Here is a 25,986-nt window from a genome sequence, read left to right as displayed (position 1 = left end):
GTCCTGCTTGACAGCCTCCTTTACCCCCAAGGGGCCCAAGCTGCAAAATCCAGACTCCCTAGGGAATCCTTTTAACCAGTAGTCATTACATGTCATTAAACAGCTAAAATCTTGCATAGGGAGCTCTCATTTGGCTTATCCTGGGCAAGTGATAACTGAAATAGGAGGAGGGAACAGAAACATTAGAAGAACTGACCTCTATGCCATATGCAGTCTTCACTGTTACATTTAATTCATGATATTTATGGTATGTCATGATTCATTTCTTATATGATAATGTCCTTAGAGTCTTGAACAGATTAATTTCCCTGATGAAAATACCTTCATTTTTTTTTCTGTATATAATGTCTATATGGCTCACAATAGAGAATTCTGGCAATTTGGAAAAGTATAAAGATAAAGGAATACATCACATGTAAATCCAGCTGTGAGGGATAAACTAGTTGTTTCAGAATTTTTTTCATGCACAATCAAACATGTGCACACAGATACACACACGAGCACGTTAGAAAAATAAATCATATACATTGTTGTAACCTGCTTTCGTACTTAACCACTGGACAGACTGATCTTTTCCATGTCTGTGAATATTTGCCTACGTCATCACATTGAACATCACGTAGGATTCACTGGATTTGAACATTGCGTTGTATGAGTTCACTAATACATATGTAAGCACTTTCCTAGTATTGAATATTTAAGCTGTTTCTACTTTGTATCAGTCATATGTATGCTGTAAATAACAGATTTCTACCTGTATCTCTGCATGCTTTCCCGGTTATTTTCTTAGAATAAGTTCCTTAGTTTTAAGTTGTGGGTTGTTGTATTTGCACATTTTAAAGACATGTATATATCATCAAATTTCCCTCAGAAAGTTTTAGAGTAATTTAATTTCAGCACCTAGGTACTATTTGGTGATTCTGTTTGACTAAGACCAGCAGGAGACTGGTATTTGAAATATCAGGCCAAGTTATGAAATGGCAAAGGGGAATGCTTTTATTCCTGGTGACTTTGCATTTCAATCTTTGCAACATTAGAAACTATATTGTATGTATATTATAGGCAGCATTAATTTTTATGAATTAATTAGTAATTGCTGATAAGATATAAGTGATGCAGCATAATTTTTGATTTACCTGAGGGTACAGCTTGACTCACATTCTGAGTTTCTTTGTTTTCTGGATGATGATTTATTGCCTTAATTTAGCTTCTTATCCCCAAGTGAAATACGGATTCTATAACACAGATCATTCATTTGTATAGTCTTAAATGCCTTCTACGGATTCCCATGTTCTAAATACAGTTGATGGTAAAGCACTCAGCCTCTTGCCTAAATTATTCATGTTGGGGGAAGGCTTGGAGGCCAATGTCTGGCTTTGACTTTTCTACGTGAGTTGTTATCTCAGTACCTTTTACATAGAGGAAACAAAGCGGAAAATACTGGAACTCGGTGAAAACAAGTCCCAGGTGCACGTGAATAAAGAAGGGTCGATGCAGAGGAGAGCATATGGGGAGAGGCACAGAGAGGAGCAGTTGCCAGATGGAAGGAGTCAATGGAAGAGGCTGCCTAGGGTGTAGAAATGGAAAAGTCAAAATATGGGGAGAGACCTTTCCATTTCTCAAAACAGAAAGAATTCCAGTCCTAGCATGAGTCACACAGAAACTGAGTGCTTTATATTAGTCACTGGGTCCAAGTTTTTCTACCAGAGACATTAAGAGTCATTGACTGCAACACTATAGGAAAACAATCCTTTCCAGTGTATATTTCATGCCAGAAGTCTCAGAATTCTGCACATTAAAATAAACATATAGCTAAACAGTCTTCCCTCAAAGTTGCCCCCCAAAAATACCCCCCCATTGTTGGTCTCAAAAGCAGGTAGCTAGATTTTTATTGAGGAAGTGAAGTGAAAGTCACTCAGTCGTGTCTGACTCTTTGCGACCCCACGGACTGTAGCCCCCAGGTTCGTCTGTCCATGGGATTCTCCAGGCAAGAATACTGGAGTGGGTTGCCATTTCCTTCTCCAGGTGATCTTCCTGACCCAGGACAGAATCCGGGTCTCCTGCATTGCAGGCAGATTTACCGTCTGAGCCACCAGGGAAGCCCCCCTTTATTGAGGGCTGCTATATAATTCACAGTACATTTACACACTATGGAACTAACCAACCAAGGTACCTTAATGGGATTGTTAGAACCAGCATTTATCTTTCAAGATATTCTCATGCAGTTTGCTCCTGTTGTTTTCCAGGTCCCATTTGGAAGCCAGTTCTGACCAGTGGAAGCGTCTGCACCTTTCTCTTCAGGAACTTCTGGTGTGGCTACAGCTGAAAGACGATGAGTTGAGCCGTCAGGCACCTATCGGAGGCGATTTCCCAGCAGTTCAGAAGCAGAATGATATACACAGGGTAGGACATTTTTAAGCATAGTGCTTTGCACATAGTAAGCATTCAACAACTATTTTAAAATTAGTTTTGACTGAGATTAGTTTGAAAAAAAGAAAACAAATCAAGTTTAATAGAAATCGTTTTTACTCCTCTAGTCCAAAGGTCAATTAGAAATAATCCAAGCCATTATATTTTAAATGTCAAAGGCATCTGCATTAATAATATCATGTATGTTTTGCCCATGTCTATACCAAAAAAAAAAAAGATTTGCCTATGTCTTTTGGTGATACTTTAAAGTGTTATTTTGGAAAATATTAAACATATGCTAGAGCAGACATAATTCTGTAATAAACCCCTGTGTACCCATCAAAACCAACAATTATGAATTCATGGCCAATCTTACTTCTACTTTGTCCTTGATTATTTTAAAGCAAATCTCAGGTACAGATCATTTAATTCATGAATATTTGATAAAACTAAAAGTTAAGAATTTGCTCTTTAAAGGTAACCACATTGTTACTGTAACACTTTTTAAATCTCAGTAATTTTATCATGACAAATACTACGGCAGTATTCAAATTTCTACTTCTCATATACATGGCTTAAATGTTTTAACAGGTTTGGGGGGTTGCGTTTTTTGTTTAAACAAGCATTGAAATAAGTTCCACATATTGTGTTTGGCTAATTTGTCTTTGAAATCCCTTTTTTTTTTCCACTTTGAAGCAATTACAGATTCACAGTTAAGTTCCAAAAATAGTGCAGAGAGTTTCCGTTTGCATTTCACCCCGTTTCCTCTAGTGGTAACATCTTACATAGCTATAGAACAATAATTATTGTTATTTTAACGTGGAATCAATATAAAAATTTACAGTTACAATGAGTACAACACAGCTCAATTTAGACTAGTCACATTTCAAGTGCTCAGATATGGCTAGTAGCTACTACTGAATGTAGAGTAGCTACACACTGGATTATATTTGCGTTTGACTTTTCTTGGTAAGACTGCTTCAGTCCATAGGGCCACAAACAATCAGACATACCTTAGCAACTAAACAACAAATGATAGAATAGCTATATTTTTAAATGTTCTAAACACTTGAATAAATAGTTAAAACACTCTGGTGTATATGTAGAAGAGGGTTCACTGAGAAGGATGGGCATTTTAAGTAGAATTTGTTATATGATATAGTGAGATAAGACAGAATTTGTACGAAAGGTATCATTTTATTCTAGTTCCAGAAATCAAAGGTGATGAATCATTGGACAGGGGCACTAGGATTCAGGAGATTGGGATTCTAGCCCTCCTCCTCCATAGATGAGATGGTGATTGCTCCTTTGTTTTTCAGCTTTAAGATGAGGAATTTGATCCACTTAGTTTTTTCACAGTCCCTTCTAGCCTACCTTTTGTCATAAATGCAGCCTCACTCTCCCTGATTATTGCCTTTAGTTGCTTGCTAACACCAATAAAACGTTAGTCCTTATCATTCTCAGTCCTATTACTGAATAATCTGATGATCAACAATATGCTTTAGGGAGATGTGATGTTAGAGTTCTGGTTAACAATCACCATACTAAAGTGAATTAATCCCCACTTGGTTAGTATACTTATTCATATACCCATCTGCTTCCTCTCTGTGGTGTATCAGGACTTCCAGCCTATTGATAACTCTTGGTTCTGTATATTAGTTCCACTGATCTTCTCTGTCTCCCTCCAAGTCCAACTTAAATTCAATCATCAAGCATTTTAATATTGATAACTCTTTCAAGACCCTAAATTCCTTCCTTATCTTCTTGTTGCTGTCATCTACAAAATCCTAAGTCTTGGAGAATCTAACTAACTAGTTTCTCCTATCCAAACAACAGCAGAGCAAACTGATGCATAGTACCTTTTCAGGATGACCAACCTCCAGCCTTCTGACACTAACACATCACTGGATCAGTATGCTTCTCTTGACCCTGTCTACTGTATCATCATCACCATTTCTAGAGACCTTTTCTCCTCACATTTCTGTATCTGTTCTTACCACCCTACAATGCAGTCAACATTTTCAGTCTGTGTAATCTATGTAAAAATAAAAATTGAATTATGTCAGTCCTCATCTTAACACTCCCCAGTGGCTTTTCAATGCCATTGGGAAATGACCACAAATCCTCAGCAGGACCCCCAAGCCCCCCAAGGTTGGTCTGGCTCCAACCTTCTGTTCCCATACTGCTCTTCCTCTTGCTCTCAACACTAGCTATAACACCTGCTTTTGGTTTTTTTCCCCAGTTCTCTGTTCCTCTCAAGTGGGGCTTTGAATATACTGATCCTCTGTCTGAAACCCTTTCTACCCAAACCTACCCCCTCATAATTTCCTAATTATGAGAATGAGGAAATTCTAATGTCTAAGAATCCTTTACATCTTTGCTCAGACATCAAGCAAGCTTTTTACCAATGCTCACATTTGACTAGATCTCCCTTTATATGTCTTCATAACACCATACTTTTCTTTCTATGATGTAACATTACTTGTCATTGTGCATATGTGTGACTTTTTGATTAATGTCAACCACATTCACTAAACCTTGTGCTCCAAGAAGCTTTCTTTTTGGAAGAGCGTTGTCATTTTTATACCTAGCACCTTCTAAAGTGTCTAGTACATGATAGACACTGAATAGATAAAGGAACCAAGGAATTAAGGAAAGAAGATAAGGAGGCAGGAAGGGAGGAGAACAGCCAATGAACTAATCTCTTCTTCATTCTCTGTCCTCCTGAGATCCAGGGCAGGGAGATAAAGAATCAAGAGTGATGTTCCTTCCTCACTTGCAGGGTTTTTGATTACTCCCAAGTAAGCATATTTTCATAGTGTGTAAAGCTACTTGATGCCCTCTGGTTTTCCTTGTGTTCTGGTCTAATGTTTCCATGAAATTTTCTTTGTATCCTTAAGAAAAATCCATGTCACAAAGTACTCCCTCAAAGAACATCATCACTCCTAAGTGTTGATGAGAGAACAATTTAGCACCTGTTTACTCAGTTCTGTCACCCTTATGCAGTAGCCCTTTTATGGTTGTTGTGGAATTGCTATCTAGCTCGTGATGCACTCACTGCCTGGGGACAAAAAGAACAAAGGAAAAATCCTTGAAACCGGATCTCTCTATCAGAGCTTCTGAACCCAGTTAGGAAGAGGTAAATGGAATGTAGTCATTAGAAAACTCTGTCAAGATCTGGTCTTGAACAGATTTTGTTTTGTAGCCGTTTTAGAAAATGTCATGCTCTTGAAGGGTTTCTCGCTCCAAACACTGTTTATATAAAATATTTTAGTATCAAAAAGTTTCACTTCTTTTTTTTTTAAGATGGCTCACTTATTATTGTAAACTTGTTCCCCATATATTTGATGTGTCACTTAAAAAAAAAAGCACCTGCTATCTATTAGAAATTATTAATGCTGTTTCTCTTTTATGGGAACACAAATCCCATTAAAATGGCAAAAGTATAAATAGTAATTAAAAATATTCCACTTTTTTTCTATGGATCAGAATACTTATAAAAGAGGCCATTTATCTTTTCTTAGTAAATCATTGCAGATTCATGATGAAATTTACAGCAAAATATCATATGTCTGCAGTCCATGGGGTCGCAAAGAATTGGACACAACTGAGCAACTGAACTGAACTGTATTTACTTAAAGCAAAAATACATAGTCAATCTCAATGACTGATTGAAGAGTATATGGTTTTCCTATAGGTAAAAGTCTAAGAGAGTCCACACAGGTATTTGGGAATTGCGGTCTCATTCCCCAGAGCAGGGAGTGGATCTGTGTTCCCCAAACCAGTTGGGCAGCATAACAACTGCAACTGGATAACTCTGAAGACTAATTAATAAAATAATGCTCCATATGCAGTGAAGTGTTATAAATAATTAAAGCTCAAATGTGCCCTAGCAAATATAAACTGACCACTTTTTATATCTTTTGCATATATTATCCTGGCTTTTACGGTTCCTCATTACTTGCCTCACTAGACTGACGCATTTTCAATTAGTGTGTATTATTCTGGTCCAGATATATTTTTAAAACTGACTTCCTTTGTTTTACTTGAGCAGTCACTAAAGTGATATTTATTACTTGTCTACTTCTGTGATTAACCTAGAGAGAGTTTTAAAGGAGCAAATCATAGTGGGGGATTTCTAAGGAGAACGGCAATAAAACCATGAGCTTATTTAATGCTCTTCATCCCACCCCAAATTGAAATGGAAATTAGGCCTTGATTATAACAACACTGTAGGTAATAACGTTTTGTTTGCATTTTTACTAATGAAATTGTTTGTCATTTGGTTTTCATCTTTCAACTTAAAAATCTCTCTAATTCCTTCCCTAGAGACCATAAGGACACCTCCAAAGCTTCCTGAGATTTTCTAGTAAAGATTTAGATGGAAGTAATCAATACATACATTATGAAAACAGGGGACAGAAAGCCAGTATTGCGTGAATGCTGTTGGCAAATGAAAAGTCTTGAGTAAAGTAGTGGACTTGTTCATTTGTCAGTTCATATATTATGCACATTCAGTCTCCTCAGACGTCACCACAAAGTGAGGGAGAGGTTGAGTAATTCAATAAAATTATCCTGAGATCACATTGTAGGTTATACATTTATTTAAGAAATTCTGTTATCAATACTAGCCTGCTTCCTTTGGGTGTGTTTTAGTATGTGTGTTAGCTCAGTGAGTTCACTGCCTTGTCTTTTCACAGACATAGAAAATGTCTTTAGATGCCATTCATGGACATTAAGATTCAAGTCAGCTTTGTGTTACCAAATAAATGCATTGTTCCCTGTCACCTCTGCAAAACAACAACAAAAAGGGTTGTGATAGAGTGAGTCATTCTAGCATTCATTGACCTGGCCTCTTGGGATTTCTAAACAAGTTTTGATCCCCTACAAAGTTCACTGTTAGTTATCTACTCTAAGATGTCTGCTTGACTAGGTTGGAGGAAATCAACATCTTTTTGATCTGTTCCTCATCACTAATGGACTAGAAACTGCTTTTGTATAAGTTTGGTATTTTATGCAGTCATATTTAGGAATGCTGATTAGGAAAGATTTTCAATTATTTTTAGAACTACATTTCTAGCCATTTGAAGAAGTCTTCTGAAAACTAGCTTTATCATCAGAACTTGAGAACAGAGTCATCTAGGATTTGCTACTTTTGTTTAATGACTATAATAAGATAAACTATGAATAGTTTACACACTGACTTCTCTACCACAGTCCTCTTTATAACCATGTCAAAATATTTTGATATCTTGACAAATACTCTTAAAATAAAATTCGTGTAGTACTTTGCCTTTACCAAGAATTTTTACACACTTTCATTTAATCACAGATAAGCCCCTGATCTTTTTATGTGTTCTTCCATCTCCCTCAAAAAATTATTTTAGGAAAAACTCTACCATAACTCAGAATCCTAGCATTTATTGAGACTTTCAGTAATTATTTATTGAGCACCTACTCTGTGCTGGAAGCTGAAAGTACAATAGTGAACAAAATGAGACTCTGCCTCCACAGACATTCAAACTTTAATGAGGGAAACATATAGTAAGCCAATACATTAATGTATAAAATGATGTCAGGGGAATTCCCTGGTGATCCAGTGATTAGGACTCAGCCCTATCACTGCTGGAGCTCGATCCCTGGTCAGGGAGCTAAGATCTTGCAAGCCACACAGTAGAGCCAAAAAAAAAAAAAAAGAATTAAACAAAAATAAAATCATATCAGATCAGTTTTATGAAAAGAAAATAACAAAATAAGGCTAGAGAAAGACTGAGAGGTAGTGGGCTCCCTAAAGAGACTATTAGTTGAGCTAAGGGTTCTCTGTGTGAGGGAGTCAAGCAAAGACCTTAAGTGAAGGATATTCTAGGCCAAAGGAGCAGCAAGTGCAAATGTGAAGGTATAAGAACCTGTTTGGTGTATCCAAGGAATAGCAGGATGGGCTAGTGGTAGGTTATAGAGAGAAGCAAAGACCAGATAATGAATGGCCTTTTCAGCCCTAATTGGGAGGTGGATTTTATTTTGTGTATATTGAGACATTACTGGAAGACTACAGGCAGGAATGATGTGATCTGATGAACATGTTCAGAAATGGACTCTGGCGGCTGTGTGAGGAAATGATGGTAGGAGGAGCAAAACGGAAAGCAGGGAGAAAGATTAGGAGGGTGTTGAAGTCATTTAGGAAGGAGATAATGATCGCTTGGACTAGAATGGAAATGATAGATATGATGAAAAATTATATGACCCAGGATACAGTTTGCGAGTTGAGCTGATAGAACTTAAGATAGATGGGATGTGGAATGTGAGAGATGTCAGAGTCAAGGGTGACTCTGAAGTCTCTGGTTTGAACAAATGGGGAAATGATGATGCCATTTATGGGGATGGGAAAGACTTCAAAATGATCGTGGATGAGGGGAGAGTGTGTATGTGAAGTTCCATTTCTGGATTATGTTGATAGACAGAAACAAATTGTGTGATTCAGAAATTAGTCACCACTCACACTTGACAGTCAAATTTTGGCTAAGCCTCTTGAGAAGGAATATTAATTAATTTTTCACAGGGTTTTCTGACAATCCATTTATCTGCACTATTGCTTCAGATTGAATGTCCAAAATTTAGGGTTTAGGCTCAACAACCTAATACCTAATTCTCTAAATGACCCTAGGAGCAGACTGAATTTTCAGCAGTGATTTTTCCAGGTCGACTGGGGGTTTAATAGCATTATCGTCTGTGGAAGTGACTTCCCCAGTGGTTGTTGGAAGCAGCTCAGCCTTAGGATTGAGAGTCAGACAGCTGTGCAAGATGCTACGTGGGCACTAAACTATTCCTCCACAGTATCAGAGATCTGCAAGCAGGCTGGAGTCTCAGCTAGCCCCTGCCCTTAATCTCAGAGAAGACAACTTTGTGCTTAAAGACTTCCAAAAAGTAAATCTCAACAGGAGCTGGTTAAACACTTTGCCCCCGCAAGATGCTCAAAAAAATTTTTTTTCATCAACTAAAATTAGATATTTAAAAAAATTATTTAAGACTTAAAATGTGTCCATTTACTTTTCAAACTGACTTAAATGTCACTTATAAATTGGTATTTTTGTTCAGGTTGTTAACTATCTGAAATAATGCTTAAATTTACCAGAAACAATGGCTACATGTATCTGATACTATAATCCCTTAGGTTCACTTTTCTGCAGAAGTAGAGTGAAAATAAGATAAACTTTTTTATCCAGTTTAAAGATTATATGTAGTCAAACTCAGAAGCAGACAGAGAGGTGATTGCCAGGGCTTGGGGAGAGGGAAAAATGTGGAGTTCTTCATCAAGTAGAAGCTTTCAGGTATGCAAAATGAGTAAGTGAGAAATCTACTGTGCAGCCTAATGCCTATAGGTAACACTCCTGAATCATGAGCTTAAAACTTTGTGACGGGGTATCTCTTGTTACATGTTTCTACCAAAATAAAAATATAAGATGACTATGAGCTTTCCTTGGTAGCTCATGTGTCCCATTTTCATAACTTCTCTAATACCAAGTATCACAAATGAATATTAAGTGAATCCTTTGTCTTTCTGGGGGTTTGGGCTCTGTTGCCACTTCTGGCAAATTTCCTTCTAAAAATCCCTATGAATTTGTCTTAGATTCTTAGAAGCAGGATCTCTGCTACTTCAGTGAACCACATTTGGATCTTGCCTTCTTCCATGATTAATTGAACAATGATTGTCCCTAAATCAGTGTTTAGTAGTTACAATATTTGTAATGTGCTCAAGACTCAATGAATTGGGTGGCTCTTAAAAATAAGGAAGGTCATTATGGTAACAGAATGTATCCAGCAATGTTCTTATCAGGAGTAAAACCAACATAGGATGCATACAGATAGGTAGAAATAATGTGGAAACAAACAACATGATATGACAAAACTAAAATACTAATCAATCTGTGAGTATGACAGTGTTGTTGTACTTGTCCTGTGCCCATTCAGTAACCATTTGTTGAAGAAGCAGCAAGCACCGTTGGATCACTTAAAACTTTTTGAGTCTGTTGGTCCTCTCATCTAGCCAACGCAGGCCAGAGGAAAAGCCCCAACCAGCCATTCAAATAATGGAACTTCCAAATGGGTGGGCATCAGTATCTCCTTTAGAGAAGAAATCACCTGAATTAAGAAGGCAGGGCTAATAGGGCCTCCTTTTAAGGAAAATCCACCTAGTAGCTCACAGATGACTCTCAACTTTGGAGCTGGAACTTAAGAGTGGACCCAGAAAAAGATCTCTCAGTTTTTCCCAATTGACAGCATTATTTTTTTTTCTCTCCTAATTCACAAAACGAGCCTTTCACCCTCACACCATCTGCATCTAAATCCAACTGGCCTCCATATAACACACTTGGTTTTTCTACCTGGGTGTTCTGTTATTTATTCAACTGTATTTATTGAGTATCTATTAGGTGCCAAGCTGTGTCTCTAATCTTAATATCAGGAATGATGCCTCAGGGAGACTGTCTCAAAGTGCCACCATGTAACAGGCCTGGGGCCAATGAATGATCTATACATGTTGATTATGGAATATTACAAATAGATGTTAGAACTTAAGTAAGATACTTAGCAAACTTCTACATGTTACAAATGAGGATGAGAAGGCTCAGGGAGATTTTATGACCTGTTTGAGATCATGCAACCAAGTTTGGGCCCAGCCCAGACTTCAACTTTGTTCTGCTACCCAGGACAGTGCACTTGACACCACTTTAGTCTGCCTCTCAGGATGGTTCTATAAAGTTTTGCTAACAAATGTGGAAATAACATATAGTCGTTCCTTCAGATCGCCAGTCCAAATGACGCCAATACAAAAGACACTTCAGTGGGAATATAGATAAAATTCAGCTCCGGGGAAACTGTACAACATACCTGGTTGCAAGAGATTTGTTTTGAAATGCAAGAGCTTTTACTTACATCTTTAGTAATAGGCCCCCTGGCTTTATAGGTGACAGCAGCATAGCTTTTCTCTCTGTAATGTCTGTACCTGCGCCCACATTCTCTGTATCTCTCTCCTCTGATTTCTATCAGGCAAATCAGTATCTCACCCTTCACCGCCCCCCACCCCCACATGGTTCTAAGCTACTCCTATTTATGTATTATTAAGTTGTTTGGTCATATTCACCCTAATTTTTTCCCCACAAATAGGACAGAAGGAAAAAAATATGATCAGTGACTTGGCTCTTTTATCTTACTTCCAGGTTTTTTATTTCTGCTTTGCTTCACAGTCATTAGGATTTTCCACCTTTGTGACTTCCAAATATTCTGTAATTCAAGGAATTTTTATTTTTTTGTTCTGACTTTCAGCCTGGCTTAAGATGGATAATCAACAACTTGGTTCTTCTCTATTACTTTCAGGTTTTTTTAACTTTTTCATTTGCCTCACTGTAATTAGGATTTCCCACTTCTGTGTCTTCCACACTTTTTGTAATTTAGGAAACCGGTTTTCTTGTTATTAGTCACTTACAGACTGGCTTAAGAATTTCAAAATTTGGATCCTAAGTGACTAATGAACAGATGGCCTTAGGTAAAAGCCTAACTTATCTGTACTTTGCTTCACAACTAAAACATTAATTTAATAAAAATATGCTTTTATACAAACATACTTACTCAACCAAACTGTTGACTCCTTAAGGGCAAAGATCAGGTCCATATTTCTGCCCTACCTTATATGTAATAGATTCAAAATAAATATTTGTGAATGAATCAATCAGCGAGCAGTCAAGTCGCCCAGTTGGTTAGTATTTGTGAGGTATAAATACTATCCATCAGATGATTTAACCTTTGCAATAAAATGGATGTACCTTGGGATTTGCTGCTACTGTAATTTTGTAGCACGATTCCTGTAAGTTTATTTTCTGAACTTCAAGAAGCTAAAGGAAAAATATCAATTTAGTAGCCTTTTTCTCATTTGTGAGACAGAAGATTATTTTCTTTTCACAAAGTTACTCGAAGTGTTTTATAGTTGCTTCTAATTCTTCCACATCACTATTTCAGACCCTTGGGCCTGGCTCTCTCAAAAAGAGAGGGAAGGAGGTATGGGGGAAATGGTGGGTTTTAAAGAAAATAGTTTCATCTGTTCAAAAGATTCAGGAGGTAAATACCATATCAGTTGAATATTGACATCTAAATAATGTAAAGATACATTTTGTGTTGTGTAAGAAAGAAGCGCTTTATGTCTGCTAGCCTTTTCATATCAGCAAATGAATGAACCAATTTACCTGATTTAAAATATTGACTGTAATCCATAAGACAAAATCAGTATTATATATAAGTATGTATTTTCCCCAGTGTCATTCAAATCTACTTTATTTTTTTGTGAAACAAGACGCTATTGAAGAGTTAAGGCTCTTGGTATTGAATGTTGTTGTTGTTTTAAAATGGCTCCATTTTCCTTACTTTTCAAATGAAGCTAACTGTTATAATATGCAGTCTGGGGTAAATTGATCAGATATTGAAAAATCTATTTTTCATCATTTTAATGCAACATCTTCATGAGGATTTTTGTTGTTGTTGTTGTTGTTTTTGTTGTCTTGTTATTATTTTTCTACCTAAGCTTGTCTCTTTTATTTTTTTTAATTTTTATTTTTTCCATTTATTTTTATTAGTTGGAGGCTAATTACTTTACATCATTGCAGTGGTTTTTGTCATACATTGAAATGAATTAGCCATGGATTTACATGTATTCCCCATCCCGGTCCCCCCTCCCACCTCCCTCTCCACCCGATCCCTCTGGGTCTTCCCAGTGCACCAGGCCCGAGCACTTGTCTCATGCACCCAACCTGGGCTGGTGATCTGTTTCACCCTAGATAATATACATGTTTCGATTAAGCTTGTCTCTTTTGAACTCCATGCTATAAGAATCAATGATGTCCATTGCCTAGAACAGTGTCTGGTACATAGTAGGTGCTCAAAATGTGTTACATGAATAAATGGAAGAGCACCTTTCATATAACCATGTTTAACATGACATTGCTCTTTATAGTTTTTTTTTCCTCTCCCTTTTTTCTGGAGTTTTTACAGTTGTATGTGTGTATTGAGTCTAAATCTTCTTAAATTCTCAAGTTTCAGTCACTTAACTGTTCTATCTTCCATCTACTTTCTTTTCTTAATTTCTGGCACCAATGTGAAAATAATGGTGCTTATGTGTTTGTAATGACAGAACTTCCTTTGTCGTTTCTTTAGATTTATTTTAATCCTTAGTGACTCATATTTAGAAATAAACTGTGCAGCTGTGGTGGAGCTAAGCTGTTGGCAACAACTTGAGGGGCAAACAAGTGGTCTCTCACAATGGATGGGTGGTCCTCAGCCTTGAATTATTTGCAGTTCAGTTTTTTAATTTTATTCTTGGAGTATAATTGCTTTACAATGCAGTGTTAGTTTCTGCTGTACGATGAAGTGAATCAGTTATATGTATACACATATCCCTTTCCTCTTGAGCTTCCCTCTCACCTTACCCTCCAATTCCACTCTTCTAGGTCATCACAGGGCTGCTCAGTTTTTAACAATGGAATCGCATCATATCTTGAGCTTTTTCAGTTTAGTGGGACCATTAAAATCTGTTTCCTTTTTGACAGACCCTGCCCCAACAATTATCTCCACTTTGCCCTGAGGTCTTTTATATATATCCCTCTCTACTGTGGTGACCAACTGTCCTGATTTGCCTGATGCTATCCTGGTTTCAGCATCAAAGGTTCCTGGTCCTTAGTACCTGGCAAACCAGGATGGTTGATTATCCAACTTTCCGTCTGTGTTCAAACCATTCCTATCCTAAAAAGAGTGTATCTCTCTCTACCTTGTGATCATCTCTGTCCTGTCATCTTCTCCCTCTCAGAAAAATAAGATACTAGGCAAATAGTTGTCATTTGAAATACCTTCTCTTTCTTCTCTTACTTGCTCCTCAGCTGAACTACTTCCAAAGCTACTGCCTCCCCTGAAATTGTTCTCACCAAGTCTCATGAACAGTTTTCATTGCTGATCTCGCTTTACTTCTTTGTCATGATTGGACACTCTTGGTTACTTTATTCCTCTCAAACTCTTTACTCTGTCTTGAACAGCTTTACGGTCCTTATTTCTCCCAATCTTTATGCCTATCCAATCCTTTTCAGCTTTTCATAGGATCCAATTTCTCTGTCTGTTCATTAAATTTTTATGTATGTTCTCCAGAATTTTCTTTTCAGTTCACTCCACTGAGCAATCTCATCTACTGACGTAATTTTAATCCTTGCCTATAAGCATAATCGTAGACCCTTAGTGTATATTAGTTTAGTGAGAGAATGACTCCTATATCTCATTTCTTCTCCCTAAATGTGGCATTCGAAACCTGTTTCCTGCTGGAATGAATGTTATATCTCCAAGCTGAGGGTATCACATCCCCTTACTCTGTTGCCCAACAGACCCCCCCCTCATAGGAGTGTTAGAGTTTTCATATTCGTCTTTGTTCATTTTTATCCTGAATGTGCACATAAGGTGTTCTAGACCAGAGGCTGATTTCCTTTAATTAACTTCCAGTAAATATCACCACTACCTTCTACCCTTTGTTCAAGCCTTACCCCTAAGGAGACATGGTGAGATCTGATGAAAATTTTCCTGTGTGAGTGACTGGTAGGTATTCCATAGGCAAGAAACCAGGAAAAGATGATGACAGATGATGGAAAAAGGATGGCAGTCGTCCCATCCTCCCTCTGAAATGGTCTCTTCTCTGGGAGCCAGGTAGCCCCATGCATCTCAGATTCTACAACCTAGAAATGTCTCCAAAGTCTGGGCTTTATATTTTTGAAATGTAAATGCCTGCAGAGATAGCCATTCCAGTCTTTCTGATACCTTGCAGCTTAACCTAGAGAACTACTCTGGCCTATAACCAGTTGGCCCTCTTGGATCAGTAAAATTAATCAGACAAATGATTACAGATCTAATTCTCATGGTATGGGAAAATGTTCATGTGGTTAGAACTTTTTATAGATGTACTGAGAAATCCAGGAGAGTTTATTTCCTCATGTTTAGTTTAATTGCACCCAGCATTCCCTCCTCTACCCAACCTAGAAACTAGGAGTTCACCCTTGCTTTCTCCTCTTCTTCAGCATCTATTTGGTCACCAAATTCCCACATCTCTAGTCTCTTAAACATTTCCCTACTCTGTTTTTTTTCTTCCTGGTACCATTGCCCTGGATCAGATCCTCATAACCTTTCAGTGAATTCTTTCAATTGCCTCCTGTTTTCTCTGACTCCATTTCTGTCCTCAAATATGTACTCTGCACTAATGTCAGAGAAATTGATTTGAAACGCACACGTGCCCGTGCCACTTCCTGCTTAAATCCCTTCAAAGGCTCCTGATTACCTACAAGACAACACCTAGACTTTGTATATGGTCAGAGGTTAAGGTTCAAACCCTGACTTAAAGGTCTAATTAGTTTGAGATGAGAACAGTACCCTGGTTCATCTGTGGACATGTCTTCTTCTTGTACTTTATCTTCTACAAAAACTCACCTACTTAAGAGAACTGCACTTGGCACACTTACCCTCTGTCTTCATACATGCATTTTTGTCTTCTTTCTTCTTCCTCCAACCTACTTTTCCCTTGCTGACTCATGTTCCTGCTTTAGAATTCTTCGTGATTACTATCTTCTCCAGGAGGCCTTTCCCAATTTCCTTTCCCATATTTTGCAAGCCTATAGCACTTTCCGCATTGTGTTGAAATTATTTATGTGATCAAATCTTCCACTATTTACTATAAGTTCCCACCTAGGAAGGGCTGTTTTGCATTCAACTTTGCATTTCTAGTCTCTAGTATAACCACTGACACATAGCAGTTCAATAAAGGGAGATATTATTATTTTTATCATTGGTAATGTCAGTATCACCTTCCTATTGTCAAGTCCAGCTGGAGAGACAAAGTAAAGTAATAATTTTCTTTAATCTGGAAAAATTAGATATTTGATAAAAATGCAGGAATACAAGAACTATATACACAAATGCACACAAATACATGTCTATGTGCACACGCACAAACAGATTACAAATGAAATATTAGAGGGAAATTTTACTTGTAAGCAGAACAAATAACCCACCCATTCTGTATGATTCCAAGGGTGCAAGAATATCCAACTCTACAGAAGATGCATCCCTATCTACAGGCTGAATCCTACTATTCCACTTATAAAATTTCATTACTTTGGCTCAAAAACCTTGCCTCTCTCTGCTAAATTGTAAATAACATTGAAAGATGGATCCTATTGCAGTGTCAGACTCAGGATTTCTTTAAATGGCGAACACCATTAGGCTTTTCTTTATAAATGTATCACACAGTATACTTATAGAGTACTCTTATAACATGATACACTTGAAATTTAAAGGAGATACTGCTAAGTTTTCTGTCAGAAACAAAACAAGGTTTAAATTCAATAGGCAAACATTATAAAAATAAGGTAGAATTGAAACAAGATACAAATAATTAAGTCCTAGATCAGGATGACTATTATTACTGTTGTTTTGACACTGATCTTTCAGCATTTACGTGATATTTAATATTTTCATTAATGACTTCCCTTCTGAGATTGCAGAATATGGGTCAATAGCTATCTTCAATGGTTTCAGGGTATCTGAATTTATCCTAGCCTCACAGGATGTCTCACAACCCTTAGCACTTGGTTAGGTATAAATTTTAGTGTTTTCTTTGTTTCTAGTATATTCGTTATCTCCCTTCTTTTGGTTCAGAAACTTCTTGAAGGCAGAAAATGTGCATTTTTATTGTCTTTTAATCCCCTGTATCAAAGAAGATTGGACTTCCCTGGTGGCTTAGATGGCAAAGCATCTGCCTACAGTGCGGGAGACTTGGGTTCGATCCCTGGGCCAGGAAGATCCCCTGGAGAAGGAAATGGCAACCCACTCCAGTATTCTTGCCTGGAGAATCCCATGGACGGAGGAGCCTGGTGGGCTACAGTCCATGGGGTCGCAAAGAGTTGGACACGAGTGAGCGACTTCACTTTCTTTCACTTTCATCAAAGAAGATTAGGTTAGAGACTTAGTTTGATAACTGATTTAGATGACCTCAGGACATCTGTTCTAGGCTCACTCTTTTAGAGAAACTTGTTCCCACAAATCTACCTCCAGTGTACCTCAAAACATTTCTCCCGTGTTCAAAGAAGTCACAACAGAAAATGTAATGGGTGTTTTTCAAAAGTGTTGAGGTTTCATTTAGTCTACTATTAATACATCTTTATGTTCATTGCCAGACATTTTGACAGAATTAGCTGATGTTTATGAATTAGGGTTGGTCATATACTTCCGTACAACCAAATTAGCTGATGTTTATGATTTAGGGTTGGTCGTATACTTCCGTACAACCTAAGTTTTTCCAAGTGGCCTTTTAGGTTTCCCATTATAATCTGGATATCTATTATTTTGGGTATGCGTAAGTTTCATTAGCCCTGCTAGAGTTTTGCAATATATGTCTTAGAACTTTAGCTCCAGATTTCAAGCTTGGCAGTCAAGTTACTTAAATAAATCATTCATATCTTAAAGGATGTTAATGTATCTTGAAAGCTCCGCTATGCTCTCCATAGTACAAACACAGTGTTTTCCTGCTTAACAGAAAGATCCGTCGAGTCTTTGTTATAATTTTATGGCCATCAGTTTATAAATAAAGGAGATAGAAATTGACCTGGGAATTTCATAACCAAGTTCTGAGCACCCAGGATTAATTTGGAGAAGAATGCCACAAGCCAAATCAGCATTTCTTTTCATCTCATTTCACAGGCCTTCAAGAGGGAATTGAAAACGAAAGAACCTGTAATCATGAGTACTCTTGAGACTGTACGAATATTTCTGACAGAGCAGCCTTTGGAAGGACTAGAGAAACTCTACCAGGAGCCCAGAGGTAATTGAATGTGGAACTGTAATAACATATTGATAGAAGGATCAGTGGTGACAGAGCAACCCATCCATTCTGGCTGCCAAGGTCTGGATAGGTCTCATATTTTCTGGGTTAAATAGAATCGATTGAAATTAAACCTTGATGTTGAAAAAGAAAAGGGACTCATAAAGCACTGTGCATAAATCTGTTTGCACATTCATAAATAAACATTAAAAGAGATTAGCGATCACTTATTGAAACATTTAGTAAACAACAAACAAAAGAGATTATCTGTGAGGAAGTTTATTGTCACAAAGACTATAAGCTAATTTTCAATTTAAGAGCCTTCTTTCCTGCAGTAAATTCGAGCTTGTGGTGTGCATCCTAACATCTTGCTACTCAGTAGCTTAGATGAATCTTGGATTATCTGATTGATATAAAGTAGAACAGATTCACTCAGGATGACGTGACTTCAGATGTGCTAAACTCCAAAGTAGAAAAAAGCCATTAATCCGAAGGTTGCCCTCTTGTGAAACTGTTCTCTTTCTTTTGCCAGTATGACCTTTTCAGCAAGGTTATTTTTTTTAAAAAAAACACAAAAATGAATGTGGCCTAAAACCTTGTCATATTACCAATTTAGAGCTGCCGCCTGAGGAGAAAGCCCAGAATGTCACACGACTCCTACGAAAGCAGGCTGAGGAGGTCAACACAGAGTGGGAAAAATTGAACCTGCACTCGGCTGACTGGCAGAGAAAAATAGATGAGGCCCTCGAAAGACTCCAAGAACTGCAGGAGGCCACGGATGAGTTGGACCTCAAACTGCGCCAAGCTGAGGTGATCAAAGGATCATGGCAGCCCGTGGGCGATCTTCTCATTGACTCTCTCCAGGATCACCTCGAGAAAGTCAAGGTACAGTCTACTGTTTGGCCTCAGCACCGTTTGAGAGATTCAAAGGAAGTTCTAATCTGAACTCTGGTGCAATATTTTCTTCTCGCAAAGTTAAAAATGGGGCCCTTAAGTATTTGAATGCTTTCACAAATTCAAAGTCTTCTGACGCATGGTTGGGGCAAGGGGTGGCCCGGAGAATTCAAACGAACTTTTTGGCCAACCCAATATTTTCTCAACTAGAAGATAGTGATCTAATCATCTGCCTGTCTTGAGTAATAGAAAATGAAATATTAAGTTATGGGGCAAAAAAAAAAAAGTCTTGATTTTGCTATGAGGAAATTCATTTAAGTGTACTAAAGTGGTCTGAATTACGCATGGGTGTCTGAGTGTGTGTGTGTGTGTGTGTGTGTGTGTGTGTGTGTGTAGTTTTGGTTCTTAGTATCAGAGAATGGAAATACAATATTTTTTTACGTATTGCATAATTTATTTCTATGACATTATGTGTAAGGTGAAACTATAGGGAGAGAAACAAGTGAGTAGTTGCCATGAATTTTGGATGGAGATCAGGGCTGATTACAAAGGAATACACAAGATAATATGTTTTATTGTTATTTTCTCAAACATAAAAATGAGATGTGTTTAACTTTTATGCTTACTGACCTCTTATCAGGAAAAATACAATATTTAGTCAGTAGCCAGGAGTCTAGGCTTTGGACTTTTTGCTAACTGAATTATTATGACTTGAGTGAGTTATGGTACTGTGAACTGAGACCGTTAAGTCTGCCCTTTCATTAAAAGGCATTGTATAGAAAACAATTTTTGCTTCGTATTAGTCCCCTGCAGGGATTAGGAAATATCACTCTATATCTGGAATAGTGTCCATGAGACCAAAGTTACATTCCCATATGGCACAAAGATGATAAATACATTTACAAAGAAAGAATATACATATTTAGGAGTATCATTTTGAAAAGTAGCAACTTGAAACAAATTTTGTCTGTTTATCCAGTGTCAAAAACAACACATCCCGCCAGGTTGAAATGCAAAAGAAGTGAAATCCTCACCTGATTTTGGCACATTTGGCAGCCCCTCGTTCTGGAAGGTCTCTTCTCCCTTGGCTTTCGTGGCACTGTTTCCTCCACATCCTTCTTCTTCCTTTATTTTCCTCAATTCTGAAACTCTCCCCACCCTTCAGGTGTTAATATGCCCAAATTTCTAATCTGAGCTCAGTTCTCTTTTTTTTCTATAAAAACCTTAGCTCATGTGCTAAGTCACTTCAGTCATGTCTGACTCTTTGTAACCCTATGGACTGTACCCACCAGGCTTCTCTGCCCATGGGACTCTCCAGACAAGAATACTGGAGTGGGTTGCCATTTCCTCCTCCAGGTCAGTTCTCTTCTTTTTGGATAAATGCTCCCAGTTTGAAATGGAGTAGATGGTGACAGATCTGAATTTCTAGTCTGAATCTCTTTTCTGATCTGCTAACCCGTATGCCATTAGAATCCAAATGCAACCATTCTGAAAGCAAATCAATTTGTTCTCCTGTTGGCCCATTCCCCTATAAGTATCCCTTTTGACCTGGCTTTTCTTCTGTTTCCTATTTCAGTTAGTGGATCATGAGCCAACAAGTTGCTCAGGCTAGAAACTTGAAGTCTATCCTGGAATCCTTCTGTGTTTTCATTGACTTCACTGATTGCTCATTTTGCCTCAGAATATCTCCTTTATGTTTTCTCTCTTCTTTTTACCCAGTGTCCCCTTCTAGTCCCGGCATCTGTTAATTCAGATTGCTACATCCTTAAACCCCATTCCCCATCAGTGTCCATGGCATATCACAGACACTACAGTTTAAATATTTGCTTAGTGAGTGAATGAATGCAGTTTCTTTACTGATATTTCTGTTAACCATTCTCTTCCAATTCTAATCCATACACTCTCCAGGAGACTGCCTGCCTGATGAAGAAGTCCAGCAAATGGTGAAGGCAGGTGACCCTGTTTCTTCCTAGCCCTAGCATAGAAACCTGACTGTTATTCTATCCTCTCTAGGCCATTCAGGACACTCTGACCATATTCCCCCTTTCCCATCTCTTTTCAAAGCTCTCTACCTTTGCCAATACTCTCTGCTCTGCCTGGTCAGCCCAACTTATCCACATGGTGAACTTTCACTTGATGTAATTCCAATGGCTCCAAGCCTTAGAGTTTCCCCCATCTTTCACCCCCACCTCCCATCAAGCAGAAGAAACTGCTCTTAATTCAGTGCTTCTATAGATCACCACACATGCTTAAATTATTGCACTTAAACTTCACATATATTGTGGCCTTTTTGTTCTACCATAGATAGTAAGGGTCCTCAGAAAAAGGATCCTGCTGTACATCTGTGAATTCACAGTTCCTAGTACACTGCCAGGAGCATATAAGAAATCTAATGTAGCTTCTTTTATTCCTTCACTCAACAGCTGTTTATGAGCTACTGTAAAATGCGCTATATATGTATTTATAAATGGAACAGGCTTGGTCTTTGTCCTTATGAAGCCTACAGTCTAATGTGGAATTGAAAAGCTCTTCATTAAAATAGTAGGTGAAGATATCAAGGGAGATTAAAAATTGGACTTTATAACTCCCAAAATATCTTCCCCAACGTTCTATGACCCCAGGTCTAACTTTTAAAGCAATGGTTAACAAGGCTGTGTACATAAAAATTAAAATAATGTTTTGAAAAATATTACCTATTCAGCATTAAAAATACTCTTTTTATCCCCAAATATAAGAACTAAATTCTTAAAAATTTCCCCCAAATGGCAAATTAACTTAAAAGAATGTCCCAAAGGAAGTATATTAGTTCATAAATCAAGTGGCTAACTATATAGGCTTTTGAGCAGACTTAAAGGATTCATTTTGAGTCATATGGGTCACACAGGAGCATTAGTAAGATAATGAATATAGATGGAGAATGGATACAGCATGACTTAATAACAAAAACTAACTAAAAATAGAACAGCTCATATATCAACTGGCCCTGACCCAACTCTATTTGTGGTTTTCTTTTCAATTCCCCTCTCTCATCTGTTCTTGATCTTAAGACTAACTTCATTTCCCATACCCTGATTGGTAAGCCTCCTCACTCCCATCCCAGTCATAACAAAACATGTATACACTGAATGCTTCTTTAAAAAGAGCTTGTATGTAACAACACTTCTTTCTCAGACACCGATACACTAAAGTTACAGTACCTGGTCATAATATGTATTTACTGGTCATAACAGATGGGGTTATCTTGGTTTCTAAACCAGTATTCCATAAATATTTTATGCCTATCTTAAAATTATAAATGATATTAATTTATGTATATTTATTTCCCTTCAGAAATTCCTCTTCATTTCACAGTGGAAATAAACACCAGCTTTTTTCTGTTGCATCTCAACAATACCAGATTTGAGACTTTGGTGGTGGTAGTTTATCAGAAGTGAATTTTATTAACTAAAACTTAGTTTGGAAAGCAGCAGAAGAGTACTTAAGACCACTCTTCCTATTTTTCTACTCAGCAATTTGAACTCTTAAATGTAAGCCCTTAGAGGCTCCTTGCTGTGGGAAATGTGGAGTGGATAGCTAGGCTGGTAGCCAGAACATTTTATGGATCCATCTCAGTTTGTTTTCATCACCTTTAGTGACTCTCTCATGATATCCACCTCCATTCAGCTCTCATTTGTTAAAGAAGTTGTTATTCAAGTCACTATGGAATGTGTGTTTCTGTGGGATTTAGCATTACATCATTTCATTAGCAAATATGACTTTAGAATTTGGAGAATGGATAAAACAACTAAGTCTTGGAACCCTACGGACATGGCATTATTACTAGTCATCATCTTTAGGACAGTGTATATACAATAAGAGAAAGGAACATAATGTTAATATTGACTATTTAGCTCACTAAGAGAATCTCAGCCTTCCAAATATAGCTGCCATAGAAATAACCACTAGAATAAAATTTAAATTTTAAATGCCTCTTTATTTTTAAAATTCATGATTCATGCTGCTTATCAAATATTATAAGGACAGAATCATGATTTCTCATTTTACTGGAAATAACACCAATGCTTATGTGACTATGCAAATATTCTTACTTTCCCTGTAGTCACGGGGAATGAGAATAACTCCTTGAATCGCTAGGTGTGCTACATATACCTATAAATGGAATATATGCAGGTTTTAATAGAGAACAACTTTTGAATCTAAAGTCTACTTATGACATCTTTGTTCTTAAGAATAATTCCTGTCTGAAAAACTTGGTGCAAGTTGTTGTTTTTCCATGTTGTCTCTTTGTTTTAACCTACCATGGTTTCGTGACACTGTCTGCTACATCATTCATGAGCCAGTAACGTTTCACTGCCCTTAGTTTGCAAATTGACTTGAAACAGTTTTTCACACACTATAGTTAGACTGTCCCAGGCTGCCATCTTGGAATATACAGATTTCTCATACCCTTATAGTTATGTATTTTACATGTTTTTTTTTTCAATCAGACTTTCAACTTATATTTCTTGTTATGAACATTCACATATAGGGATTCTGTGAGACTTTCCTTGAAGTTCTTACAATGAAATATTTTAGTTGGACCCTTTTTGTAATTATAATTGAGAATAATGTAACTATGCACGTAGTCGAACAGAGATAATGATGAAGCCACCATGCCATCCTGACTTATTTTAATTTTCAACATTCCCATCTTAAAATTTAAGAAGAAAACTGGTAAGTGCTCTCTTCAGGCTACCTGTGGCATGGTTTATCTGAGAAATTTGTCAGAGAAATGCTATCTCAGAATTTGACGCTGAGAAAACCAAGTATGTTTCCTCCTGATAGGTAATGTGAAATGTGATGTAACACATTAGAATTTCATCTTCACTTTAGAAGCAAGATTTCAGCCATGTTCATGTAACTCTCTCCTCCCTTATTGCTTTTTTCATTTTAACCCTGATATTTTATTATTCATTAATTTTGTTGTATTTGTCATTTATCTGAGCCAACTTTAAATCCTTTCTTATATATGAGTTTTTTAAATTTATTTGTTTATTTATTTTACTTTACAACATTGCATTGGTCTTGCCATACATTGACTTGAATACACCATGGGTGTACATGTGTTCCCCACCCTGAAGCCCCCTCCCAACTCCCTCCCCATCCCATCCCTCTGGGTCATCCCAGTGCACCAGCCCTGAGCACCCTGTCTCATGCATTGAACCTGGACTGGCGATTCGTTTCACATATGATAATTTACATGTTTCAATGCCATTCTCCCGCGTCATCCCACCCTCGCCCTCTCCCACAGAGTCCAAAAGACTGTTCAATACATCTGTATCTCTTTTGCTGTCTCTCATACAGGGTTATCGTTACCATCTTTCTAAATTCCATATATATGCGTTAGTATACTGTATTGGTGTTTTAGAGAAAGTTTATAATCCTTTGTTACAGAGATAGGAGATGCATGGCCAGGCAGAACCAAACTGGTTCACAATATGTAAGCTTTCCTCACAATAAAGGAATGATATTTCCATAATGAATAAGGTGTACTACCGGTAGTAAGAAAAGTAAAGCTTACTAATATTTTGTTAATTGCTCTTAACAATTGTCAATTGCTATGGGCTGTAAGTAAGAATTGCTCTGTGGAGGCCTTTGTTGTTGCTTTTATATGAGCGCTACACATATTAATGTAAGCTGTTGGAGAAGAAAACACAGAAACGATATAATCCTTTATAAATCTGGGTTAAATATGGAACTAATGCCTGTCATATGGAGTAATCAGGGTTTTATCTAGTTTTCAAAGCAAGCAATTCTGATGTTTAAAAGCATATGATTTGGCCTTTACTATCTGGGAGCATAACTATGAGAAGACATATTATAGGAAACTCTGACTTAAATACTTTCAGAAGTCGAGGTTTGTTTGGTTTTTTTTTTTTTTTTTTTTCAGTATTTTTTAAATAGAATGGTCATTGTTGGCCTTACTAGAGCTTAGAGACTAAAGGAGGAATTTAATCATCTTAAATTTCCTAACCACATTATTTGTTCAATGTAGAATTAAGTGCAAGTTAGTGTTGCCAGGAGAGCTTATTACTTAGTTCCCATGTATTCGTTCCCATTTCCTGCTCTGTTTTTAAAATTAAAAGCAAATTATTGAGGACAGCAATGTCAAATCATGTTCCTTTCCCAAGGCATTGGACTTTAGGTATAGTGCTGTGTGTGTTTTTAAAGCCCCTACCGCGGTTTAGGCAAATAGAACCTTGGTTTACCATGCTATTCCCATCCTGCCTTTGAAATATCTGAAAAGGCAGCACAGAGTAATTGTTTCAGACATCTGCTTAGCATACTTTGAAGTGCATATAAGTTCTTTTGCAGTTTCATTTGAACCCCAGCTGTCTTCACCAAAGTCTATAATCAATCTGAATTAAGTTGCCCTACTTCCCCTAATAAGTCTCTTATTAAGTTCTGCATCAGCCTCTTAGGGAGACTTAAAAGCTAATTCATGTAGAATTGCCATTTTCTACTAACTCATTTGTCAGCTCTCCAAATTCCAAGGAAAACAATTGTGAAGACTATTAATTTGGCTCTTCATAAACAACTTACGTAAGTGTAGTATACATTGGAACCAGGCAAATGATTTAAAACAGTGGGTGGGAGGAAATAAGTTGATGACATTCAACGCAGCTTTCTTTTTGACTGTTTCGAGATGCCCTCTGCATTCAAAGCACAAAGCCATTTATTTAATAAGAGAAACATCCTTCTGCTTTTTACTTTCATAAATAAGATAATTACTGAGTGAACTTTGCTTAAAGATAGGA

General features: G+C 37.3%; 1 protein-coding gene across 7 annotated transcripts in view; it reads left to right on the top strand.

Annotated features, from left to right (window-relative positions):
- Positions 1 to 25,986, top strand: part of DMD (dystrophin) — a 2,261,655-nt gene that overhangs the window by 1,870,768 nt on the left and 364,901 nt on the right. For all 7 annotated transcript variants that reach the window (XM_070462101.1, XM_070462106.1, XM_070462102.1 and 4 more), the window contains 3 exons: positions 2,247 to 2,403; positions 18,175 to 18,295; positions 18,912 to 19,180. In XM_070462101.1, coding sequence (XP_070318202.1) covers positions 2,247 to 2,403; positions 18,175 to 18,295; positions 18,912 to 19,180 — 547 coding nt within the window. The remainder of the gene's footprint in view (positions 1 to 2,246; positions 2,404 to 18,174; positions 18,296 to 18,911; positions 19,181 to 25,986) is intronic.

This window comes from Odocoileus virginianus, chromosome X (genome assembly GCF_023699985.2).
Source record: "Odocoileus virginianus isolate 20LAN1187 ecotype Illinois chromosome X, Ovbor_1.2, whole genome shotgun sequence".
NCBI lineage: Eukaryota > Metazoa > Chordata > Mammalia > Artiodactyla > Cervidae > Odocoileus > Odocoileus virginianus.
This window is presented reverse-complemented; position numbering and strand designations above follow the sequence as displayed.